Below are 12,007 nucleotides of genomic sequence, written 5' to 3'. Positions count from 1 at the left end.
GAGCTAATTTCATGGGTTTCGTAGGTGTTGTGTAACTAAGAGCAGAGCAGCACCTTTCCCGAAGCACAAAGAAGTTTTCCTGGAAGTAGCAATGGGAGTTCTGTTCCTACTGCTTACATGGAGCTACCAAACAGCCTGGTACGTGGCAGAATAAAAGTTGTAATTCCTAGATGGCTGTAACCTTGGGTTATTTGAGCAACGTTTTTTCCACCTGACTTTATACATTTCGGGCTTTTTTTTGGTTATTTTTTTCCAAATTTAACTGAATTTAAAGTGATCTCCACTACTTCCAAGATCAAATTAAATTAAAAATATGTTAAATTCCTTTTATTAAAAAAAAAGAAAAAAAAGAAATAAAAAGTCCCCAAGGAAAGCAGAGCTAGATTCTACCAGAAGCACTATGGGCAAGTATTTTTTTCCTTTGAAATAGCACGCTCATCCTTTGAGAGAAAGTTTCCAGAGGAACGGTGAAGACTGCTGTAAGACTTATGAATAAGACATGTTTAGGTCAGCCAGTGAATGTTTTTTAAGTACTAGTAAAGCTTTTTAAATTCTTATTCCTGACCAAAGTGTGAATAAAATATTCAGTTGCATTATTCCTGCAGTTTTGGCTGCTGGTTGCTTGCATTAAATTCCTTCCATTGCTATACACAGAATACAGTTACTGTAATTAGGTGGTACACAAAATAGCCAATTAAAATATCAGCAATAATGTCCAAAATATATATTTGCAGACATGTTCTCACTTTAAGTGCAGTGCTACCTATTCTTTGATGATCACAGAGAATCCAGTGCCTTCCTTGGATTTTACCTGAGGAGGCTAAAAGGCTATTTTTTATCTCTTGTATCTTGTAAGAACCATAATATCTGTTATTTATTAAACTGTGGACTATGGAAGTGACTGATGAAATACAGTTCTTTCACTGACAGTAGGCTTTGAATCATACTCAAAAACGGTTTGGGTTATGAGTTGAAATTATTAACCTGCATTGCATCCAACAAAAAGACAACAAAAAAGGAATTTTAAGTTTGATATCCATTTGTAATTAAAGATAAGGTGTTTCTTAATATATGCAGATATTCACTGTGCATTCACCTGCATTTTCAATTACAACTTGTCACAGTACTTTTCTGTTCTGCAGTGTTCTTTTTTGTTAGTGTTTCTTTAAACTGACTAGCTATATTTCAGCAACAAAAATAGTCATCCCATAGATTATTTTTATTGTTTTAAGGTGTCCTCTGTTAATATTGAGGCAGCTTATTGTTGAAGAATTCAGACATAGGGGACTGTCAAATATCACTGCTAAGGTAGTTTGTACATATGCACATATGTAGGTCTTTGTGTGTTCTCTGATAGACACTCCAAGCTTTATTACTATTATTAATCATTTGTATTGCACCATGAATGCATAAAGTGCAGTCTTGGTGCTATATAGTCCCTGCACTTATTTTTTATTATTATTTTTGAAGTCAATCACAGCATATTTCTGTTTCATTAACATAATGGCTTTACCTTTTTTTTTTTTTTTTTGGTCAAGAATTGTGCATTGGGATTTAAACACTTGTGGTCAGCCCTTGAATGGACTTTCAGAACTGTTTTATAACACAAAATGCTATTGACGGTTGGAGGTGATAATAGGCAATTTATTGTGTGCATTAATTATTATCAGTCACTGCTAATGAATAGAACAGGAGGAAAAGAAAAATCATCTGTTCTTCTGAGGGTGTAAGCCTTCAAAAGTGAATTACTAGGCGGGAAGGGAAAGATGGTGAGAAAACAATTAAGGAAACCACAAAAACAAAGAAATCCCTTTGACCTTGTAGAGTCTGTGAAATAGCAATGAACAAATAATCATTCCAGTCAACCTCGCTTCATTTTCTTAAAATCCTCTTTTGAAGAAGCTCGGAAGTTGAGAGCTCACGTTGACTTCATGTGATCTGAAATCACTCTTGCGGTACGTTTAGTAGCCAGTGAAAAGAGCAGCTCCGTTGCATCTTTTCGGGTGGTCGCAAAATTATTGACATGCCAGGGACCCGACAGCTGCCGCGTGTTGCTCCGTGTGGTCCCTTTTCTGCAGAGAGATGGAGAAGAGGCCAGGTCCTCAACCTGCTGGTGTCGGAGGGGTTGGGGCTGCCCAAGACAGTGGAAAAAGACAAATTTCCTGCAGCAAATTTAACATGACCGATTGCTGCGGGATGATGACCGCTGCTATTTTAAATAGGGGAATGGCTCTTTTCAGGTGGTTTCAGGAGTCATAAAGGATCCTGGCTTTTCCTTTACAGAAATCTGATCAGAAAAGTTGCGTTTGAAGCCATTCCTACAGCAAGATTCATACATAATAAATACTATCTCTTATTAATCCATATTTCAGTTTAACTCTGGCTCGTAGCAAGTTACTTCCTCGGGGAACAGAGGATTCTTCGCAAGAGAAGGTGATGAGCCACGGTCCCCGGGGAATTACATTGTGAAAACAAGCATGGTTTCGTACATGCTAATATAGATCTGCTATTCCCCTTCCACATCTATCACAACACATTTTAAATTGTGGCTGATCTTTTATGCAAATAGCTGTCTTATTAGACGTTGCGGCTGTATGTGCTAATACCTCCGTGGGTTTCCCGGGAGTTTGCTATCTAACCATCAAAGCGGTGGAAATGCAGGATGATGGCTGCGTGGCTTTGAAGAACAAAGGAGAGCCGCAGCCTTTTCAGGTTCTAGATGCCGGGGTCCATGGTGCCGAGCCACGCGGGCAGAGGCTCTGCTAAAGTAGGCCAGCTGTGTTCCCAAATAACGGGAAATAACTTTGTCTGCTTCCTCTTCTTGTGTTTTGTTGGCACTGCTAAGACTGCAAACATCTTTCACAGCTGACATTTTGTTACAAAACATTTGTAGGCTATTGAAATTGCAAAAGGCAAGTCAAAACAGTTTCTTGCAGTGGCATAAAAGAAGCCAAGAACTAGTTCTGCAGCACAAAAAGTATCTGTTATCTCCTCAACTAGCTGGAAGTTGGAGTGTTACCTTTATTTTCCACTCTTGTTATTGCAACGTGAATGCTATATGAGAGTATCAGTCAAGAGAGTATCTGGGAAGCATAATAGAGGGGGAAAAACCCCGATGGATTACAGCTTCCTGCTTTTGCATTTTAGATAAAATGAGAATATTCTCTGAATTAAACCACAGTAATGTGTGGAAACATTAGAACACTATAATTGAGTTTTCAGTTCAGATTAAAAAATAGCAATATTCTTTTATATCTTGTTATTGCATTAGCAAATGTTGCTGATTTTTGAGCACCAAAGTTCATTTTACATCCCATATCCCACCCTTTGAATTAAAGGAGCCTGGTTCAGTCTCTGTTGCGACAGTTTTGCTATTTGACATTAAATGTTAATAAATCTTATAAAAGAGATAAATACAGAAAAAAAGATTGTATGGTTTTAAATGCACAAATCACTGATGGGATTGTCTACTTCGAACCTTGTTTGAAGTTAAGAGTGTAATACCATGGCTGTTGAAGGCTGTGACGCCGACCGTAGCCCATTCAGCAGAGACTTGGCATGTGTTTCTGCACGTGGTTTGGCATGGCAGTGCCTTCAAGGGCTACGCTCCCCAGACAGTGTGCTTTGGCAGAACCGGGGGGCACTCCTCTAGCAGCTGGTGGTGCCTAACGTGAAACTTGTCCAGACTTCAAGGCTGTATGTGCACAATCTGCAGACGGTTTGTGGTGACGCAGGAGTTTGCCCTTGGCACTGTCCTTGTCAAGGTCCATTGGGAAATGGCAAATACTTAATCTTGTGCCGCAACTTGGCCAACAGTTGCGCTTGCTGGAGTTGCTCTGTGCTTGAGATGGTAAATCTGGCGCTTCTGGAGAACATCAGTCCTCCGGTGTGCACAGGGCTACGTGGTAGGACGTTTGTGCCACACGTATGATCAAATGTGGGGTGAAGGCATCGCTAGGATAACGGATGTCTTCACACGGTGGGATTTATCACTGTGAGAAGGGTTGTCTTCAGCCCAGCTGAAAAGTTTCAAAACTGGTGTTTTCAGCAACGAACGTGACTTGCCAGGTATTTTTTGATTATAGAAGAAAGGATGAAATGAGCGTTTTTCTAGATTCTTATGGTATCTCTTGAGACATTTGTAGCAACCCTGTGAGGGTATGAATGATGGCCCATTAAGGCATTGCGTGTTACTTGGGTGTACTGGGGGGTTGCTCGATTGCTGCTCAGTGATGCTTGTTCACAGAAGATTTCACAGCTTTCCATTTTGTTCTTTCCATTGTTCTTTCCATTTGTGGCTCTCTAAAGACCATGGCAGGAAGGTAGGAGAGTGGGAGATTGCCGTATTTTAGGTATCTGTTCTTATCTTCTGCTCAAGGTGGCCTGGGGAGAAATCCCTTAGTTTTTTTGACTTGGTACACCTGTGGGTGCACACACCCTGCCTAGTCCTGCCTCAGACTCCTGCCCATTGCATAGATGTGTTTACCACTAATAGGAGAAGCTCACAATGCTGCATTCCCTCTGTGGTTTACTAAATATATATATCTGTATATATACATGGAATGAAATTCAGTGGTGGTATTGAAAGCTAAATTACAGAACAATCACAAAGAGAAAATAAAAAACAAAAAGAAAATACTTTTTTTTTTAAGTCAAGGTAACAAGTATTTGGTAATGTTAATAACCTATGCAGTGGGGGAAAAGGTATGTTTAGAATTTATCTAATGGTTTTTAGAATGGTGATGATTAACTCTGGTGTCTCGGTGTCTCTGGGTAGGCTTCCATCTTTGTGTGTAATATAGTAAATGCTGTTTGTTACAGTTTCTGTTGGTGTTAGAAATAATTTATTTCCTTAGTAAGTTATTTAGGAATAATGTCTTTTTTTTTTTCTTCTTTTCTTCTGGTACTGACAGTGATTTTCAAATTGAAAACAATGGGTAGAAAAGATGCCTCTACAGCGAGGACTCCTGTTGACCAATACAGGAAACAAATAGGTAAGAGATCTGAAGAAAACTTTGTGTGCTTAAAAAAAACTCCATTTTGTGCAGGTAGACTAGTTGGTTTAACAAAATGTATTCTTTGTGATCAAAAGCTTTGTGTTGCTTAAAACAAGTGATGCAAAATAATGGACACTCTGAGAAAACATGTTGTATGCTGTTGACTAATTCATTCAGCAAAACCTTTTATACAGACTTTGTTTTGTGTAACTTAAAAAATCCACCTTCTGTATTTAGGAATGTTAGTGAAAGGCTGCAGTTAGGTGGCTACACGATGTTTCTGAACTGTTGGAACTTTCATTATTTTCCTGTTTGTCTCCAGTTTGAAATATGGACGTTTCTAAAAGAAATAAGTGTTTATGCTTATAACAATTTTTGATATGCTGAATGATACAGACCTTTACATGGTATAACTACATTTATTTTCACATTATTCAAATACTTTTAACATTTTAATAAGTTCTTTTTTTTTTTTTCTTGTTGCTACCCATTGTAGATGTAGGTAACCTGTATGCAAAGTATTCATGCACAGACACATACACTCACACAGATACTCACAGAGCAGACACAAATCCCTATTTTATAGCTTATATGCGAAGGTAAGTGACTAATTTTTGGAATCCATATATGAGGAGTCTGTCTCTCTAGGTGTAAAATATTATTATAAAACAGATACAATATTTTTAAAGTACGTATATAAAGTGAAGTAATTTAATCTATACTTAGTTATTTAAGTAAATGATTTTGTTTCACAGTTGCTAAGCACCCACATCTGTGTTTAAATATGCGGAAAAACAGCAAGTGTCTGGGAAGAAAAGGCTGTTTATAATGCACATTCTCATGGTGAAAGAGCTAAGGTTATGTGAACAATTGTAATTTTAGTGTGCCTTAATTTATTTAGTGCTACCTTAATATTTTAATATAATTGTTTTAATGGGCTTTTCTGCATTTAGAGTTCAAAGTAAGGAACTATTTTATTTTATTTTTTTTTAACTAGCTACAGAATGCTCTGTGTTTCCTAATCCTGGGCAGTTAGTGTGGCAGACTTCCTTGGTTAATTCTCTGAGATAGTTAGAAACATGGTTGAAAATCTCCAAGTACACTTACAGATGGGAAACAAATATACTGAAAATGTTCAGATGGGCTCCGTGCTTTTGTGCAGTTTAGAAAACCCTGCAAGGAAACTATTGCCTAGGAGAAGATGACACCTCAAATACTTCACCAGAGTGGGTTAGGTAAGAAGTAGAAACCCCTCAGCATATCTTCAAGACAGGGCTTCCCATGGAACTGGGTGTTTAGAGAGGCTTATTGCATCAGCTTTCTGACATCATCTCCGCATGGTTTTTGTTGCGGTCAGTGCTTTTCCAGATACCTCTTTTAGGGTTGCTTTTCTTCTTTTTGTGAACACCTTCAAGTGACTGCTGTTGGAGTTGTGTTTTTTGAAGTCCTTTGCATGGTAGAAGAGACTAGGGGTCTTGAAGGGCTTCTCAGCAGGGCAGGACTCTGGTACGTGAAGTTTCTCTCCTTTCAGCAGGAAATTCTTCTGTCCAGGCTCTACCTTCAGCAGGATCCCCCTGGGACCAGGCTGGACCACTGGAGGACCAGTGAGAAGGTAAAGCTGCCACTGGGTATGAGACTTGCAAAATGACCTCACACTTCAAAGCTTTAGCTATTTCTTGTACGCTAATGCCACTTGGCACCATGGTTGCACGTCTCACACCTGTGTTCCAGGACTGATCTGCAGTGACTTGAGCAGGGAGAGGATGCTGTGTTTTAGCAAGGAGACAAGAGAATGTACACTTGGGCCCAGCACTCAGAGGGATGCTGTCATGTAGCTGGCTCTCCTGTTTCGGGCTAGGCTTGTACAGCATGTTGTCTGAACAATTTGGCACCTTCCCTGTTATATGATGCAGCACCGTGATCTATTGGGTACTGCAAAGTGCAGTGTCTGAGGAGTCTCATAATAAGCTCATTTTCCTTAGAAGTGACGCATTGCTCTTAGCTTGGCAAAGGCAAGTGTTAAAAATTATTGTAGGGAAGAATCTCACACTGGCAGGCAAATAAACTATATAACCTACGAGGTGTTTTTCTGTCTCCAGTTTCTGTGACTGTATTATTCCTTAGAGGACAGAGAGCAAGAACTGAAATAGACTATCCATTGCCTTTTGCTCTGATTATAGTTTTTTCAGCTCCCACTCTGGTTGTTCACTAATACAACCGCAGAGTTTGCCAATGGAAATTAGCTCTCTGCTCTCACCACTGAACTTAATGAATGTAACAGGGGGGAGCTGAAAATTTATGGGTAGGGTTTTATACTTTAATGTTGCAAGTGTGTTTGAGTTTTACATATAGGCAGTTTAGGCTAGCTTCAGGCCTGGTAACTGAACTTAGTGGAGCTATCCCTCTATTCTCCTTATGCTCCCAAGGTCTGTTAGTGCAATAAATGCAAACCTGCTCCAATGAACAGATTTTCTTACCATGATGAGTATGGAAGACTTTTTTTTCTTTTACTACATGATTTATTTATTTTTTTTTTTCTATACAAGTGATGATAACTCATCTGTTTGTCACAGAATCACAGAATGGTTGAGGTTGGCTGAGGCCTCTGGTAGTCACCTGGTTTAACCTTCTAAAGCAGGGCCACCCAGGGCGGATTGCCTATCACCATGTCCAGGTGGCTTTTGAGTATCTACAGGAATGGGGACTCCACAGTCTGTCTGAGCTACCTGTTCCGGAGTTTGACTACCCTTAATGTAAAGAGCTCTTTTCTTATATTTAAATGGAACTTCCCGTGTTCCAGTTTGTGTCCATTGCCTCTTGTCCTGTCACTGCATAGCATTGAAAAGAGCCTGGTTCTGTCCTCATTGCACCCTCCCTTTAGGTATTTATATACACTAATGAGATCCCACTGAACCTTCTCTTCTTTAGGCTGAACAGTCCCAGCTCTCTCAGCCTTTCCTGGTAGGAGAGGTGCTCCAGTCTCTTAATTTTAATTCCATTTAATCTGTTTCTTCATGGCCTGATTTCATTGAGGTACTTATTAAAAATCATAAAAGAAGAATTTCAATTTTCTCTTAAAATCTAGTCTTCAAATAATCCTAGATTTGGCAGCTTAGATACCTTTGCAGGGATGCATTAGTGTGAGGCAGCTTAGTAGAAGACCCTACAGCTTACCAAACACTGTCACTCTCCAGGACTGTGTAGCTTCTGGGAGGTCATTCTTGTCTGTAGGAAAAGAGAGACAGAAGGATCATGTGTTTTGGAGATGGATTACCTTTCCCAGATAGGTTATAATCTAGAAGCAGTGGGCAAGGGGATGCTGCATGGGGCCTGTCTTTAAAAACTTAATTTATCAAGTCCCTTTACAGTTCTAAACCCACGTGTGAATGATCGCTATCCTTTGTCTCCAGGTGTTCAGCATGTACGGGTTCTTGAAAATATTGTGATGTCTGCTGGCTGAACAGCTATCTTTTGCTGACTAATGGTGCAGTGTTATTTTTTAGCTCATGATTTACTGTTCCCTAGCCGTGCTGAATAGAAGGTAGCCAGATTGAAACATTCTTAGTACCTTTTTTTGGATGGAAAATGAAGTCTTCAAAGAACAACATGTCACAAAGTCATGTCAACTTCAACACAATTTTCAATTAGGTTTTTAGTGGAGTAATTTGAACTAAAAGCAGATTTTTAATTTCATTTTGTTCCAAGCTTTCTGTTTTGTTCTGAGTTTCCATACGGCACACCACATGCTTGCCCTATGCCATGGTTTAAGTTCATGTTGATCGCTTCAGTTCATTCTTCTTTTTCTCTCTTTCACAAGTGAGGGATCGCTTGTGTTTTGTTTGCTGCTGCGCCATTAGCAGTTGCTTTTTGCTTTCAGAGGGTTCCCCCAGAATAAAGACTGATATTGCTTGTCTCTGTCATCTGGCTTCCAGCCACATCTCTGCCGCTAGCCAAAATTTGTCTGTAGTGCTCGCAAGTGCTCCAGTATCCAACAGTGGCACTGCTTTTTCTACAGGGAGTAAAGGGAAGTTTTTGCTTATCAGACCAAACTAGCACTGGCTGCTTGAAGACTGTCCCCAGGTGAGGCAGAGGACGGCAGCAGCAGCCTTTTCAAGCTGACTTGGACAGTGCTTGGAGAAAGAGGGGAGGAGGAAGGACAATGCCATGGAAGTTTGTCTGTGCTCAGTCCTCTCCAGCAGCCCACACTCTTAGGGGAAGCATGAGGCAAAGTGATTTTAATGTTCTTTATTCAACTGTCTCTCCTGTACACAAATTTATACCTGAGCATGCACAACGTACACCCCCACGATGCAGCAGCAGACAAGGCGCTCCTCTGCGTCGCATTTATTTATCACTGCTGCTGTTTGTGCTGCTGTGCTTAATTTGCTGGTATCAGAGGAGAGGTGTGAGGAAGCATGCATCTTTCCGCATCTACGTAGCTTTGCTTCACAAATGCTGTGAAAATAGCAACAGGTTTTGCACCATATTTGCTTTGTTTACTGTTATGTGCGCTTTAAGTTCCCAGAACAATTCCACATGTATATTTTCCATCCCTCTTCATCTGGTGTGTCACTTGCTCAGCATAGGAGCCGCAGGATTTGTGGGTAGTGTTCATGACTCGTGTGATTGCGGGATCCTAAGCAGGCATACTGAGAGGATTATAGTATAACTAAAACCTGGTCTACAAATCAGGAATAGACATACTTTTGGCTCACATTACTATTGTGTTGCTGTAACAATTTTTCATGAGGAGAGGTTGTTTGCCAATCATTCAACTTCCAAGTTGTAGACTCAAAGGTCTGCTTATTGTCTGCTCTGAGTCCTTGGACTCGCTGGCTTGATCCTGCATGTCTGTAACACGTGTAGGCACAGCTCTGGGGTAAGCCAGGCTCTGTGCGGCCCCTGGGGAGGAGTGAAAGTTATGAATGAAAATAAATTCTCTTTTTGTCTCGGAAAGCACAAGGTGCTAGGCCAAGCGTGATGGCTCGATGGTGGTGGTGCTCGCTGGTGTAACACGCACACAGCCATGCAGAGGCAAAGGGAACTGAATGGGAGTCCTGGAGACCCTGGTGTGGAGAGAGAGCCATCAGCCTGAACAGCTACAGCTCTGTGGGTGAAGTGGCCTCTTTTCTACAACTCCTGAGTTTGGGGAGCTGGAGACTTGTCCAAAACAAAGACACCTCCTCCTAGTGTCAGGGGTTACATTCCTGATGAGATGGAGAAGAGCTTGTGTGGCTGCATGAGCGCCTTGGGCAGGGACGGGCTCTGTGGCCTCCCAGCCTCCAGCACAGAGTACCTCAGCTGGGTGACCACAAAGGAGGGCAGGCCCAGCCTCCCCAGCCAGGAGTTATTTGTGCACAGATATCTGCACTGATATGGTTGCACTGATGATGTGAAGGAGTAGATTGTGGAGAGAGGCATGAGCAGGATGTGACTAGCAGTAGCATGGACATCTCAGGAGTTCCCACCTCCAGCCACCAGCTCAGTGCTGAGCATGGACCTGTTGCCTCCTTTTCTCCAGAAGGAAACCTGTCTCATGGCAGGGTGCCACATCCAGCTGCCCTGCTGTTAAAAAAGCTACTCTCCCTTTACTGCCTACCACCTCAACTTTTTTATTGTTTTCCATTATTTTTCATTTTCTTTTTTTTTTTTTAAAGAGTTAATGTTCCTCTGCTTTCCTTATCCTGAATGGTGCCATACGTACTCAAATCTAATTGTCTTTATTTTCAGCTCAGAAAAACTGTTATGTTTTGATATTTTCTTTTGAAATGCGTTACGTACTTTGAAGTGAAATGTGATTTTTTTTGTTTTGTTTTGGATCAGGATATGTTTGTTGTCAGCATCAAAATTTTAGATTTCATTTCTGAAACAACACCAACAGCAGCAAAAAATGTTTGGACTGAATTTGTACTGAAAATTTCAAAATCACACCATTTATCGCAAAACAGTAATTCCTGTATCTTTTGTCTGCTAAGAGAAGGCACAGGACCAGAAGGCAGTATTTTGATCATTGAGATTGCTGTCCTTTGTGACAAGCAAATATGTACCAGGACTGATGTCAATGGAATGAAATTGTCCAACCTACTTTTTTAAATAGTCTTTTTTTTCCCATATTTGGTATCAGTCAACTATTTATTAGGGGAAGGATGGGAAGGGAAAAAGTACAGAAGCAAATACCTGCTATTCTGACTAATTTTAAGTTGAGACAAAAAAGAAGGGACTTTTCCTAGTATTTATTTTGGGTCAGAAAAACAAACCAGTAAATAGATAGGACTTTTTTATACATATGGAACTCTAATCTCTTGAGTTTTTAAATACAAAGATACTATTAAGCACATAATAAAGAGAAAAGGAGGGGAGAAAAAAAAAAAGACCACTCCTTTTGCTTTTACATGAGAGTGTCGTCAAGTTTTGCAATCTTCTCCTATGCTGAGTTTCATACTTTATGCTGATGTGCCATGCATACCACGTGTAGTCATTCTTTTGTTTGGGAGTTGGTGCTGTGGAGAATGAATTTCTTTGTCACAAAAACTGAGCTATATCTTTTGGCCAGTGATTGCTGCTTTAATTTCAATTTTATGCCAGTGGCATCACTTCTTGGAAACTAAAGAGCAGCTGAAGGAAGCAGTGCTATGAAGTGAAACCTAGACTAGCTGTACTAATGCAATCCTCATTTTTTGTCAAATGGGATGTTTTTAAATATGTTCTGTGAAGACTGATGATGGATTTTAAGCACGTATGGTATGCGATCACTTATTTTTTTAAGTCCAAAGCAGTAAAGCTGTATTTTATTGCCTTGGCTGAGAGCATAGAAAGTGGTGGTGGGTCTGGATATGTACTTGTGTTTGTGTGGATATTACTGAGCAGGGACGGGAGGGGAGTCTGCAGCATACCATGTGCTGTGGAGAATGATGGTAAGGAGGAAGGTGGGGAATCAAAGAATTACAGAATGATTTGGGTTGGAAGGGACTTAAAGCCCACCCAGTTCCAGACCCCTGCCATGGACATGG

General features: G+C 40.4%; 1 protein-coding gene across 3 annotated transcripts in view; it reads left to right on the top strand.

Moving 5' to 3' along the window:
- Positions 1-12,007, top strand: part of TRIQK (triple QxxK/R motif containing) — a 65,706-nt gene that overhangs the window by 12,867 nt on the left and 40,832 nt on the right. For all 3 annotated transcript variants that reach the window (XM_035546330.2, XM_050709002.1, XM_035546332.2), the window contains exon 2: positions 4,914-4,994. In XM_035546330.2, the coding sequence (XP_035402223.1) occupies positions 4,934-4,994 (61 nt within the window). In that variant the 5' untranslated portion in view covers positions 4,914-4,933. The remainder of the gene's footprint in view (positions 1-4,913; positions 4,995-12,007) is intronic.

This window comes from Cygnus atratus, chromosome 2 (genome assembly GCF_013377495.2).
Source record: "Cygnus atratus isolate AKBS03 ecotype Queensland, Australia chromosome 2, CAtr_DNAZoo_HiC_assembly, whole genome shotgun sequence".
Classification (NCBI taxonomy): domain Eukaryota; kingdom Metazoa; phylum Chordata; class Aves; order Anseriformes; family Anatidae; genus Cygnus; species Cygnus atratus.
Note: the sequence above shows the minus strand (reverse complement) of the source record. Positions and strands in the feature narration are given on the sequence as shown.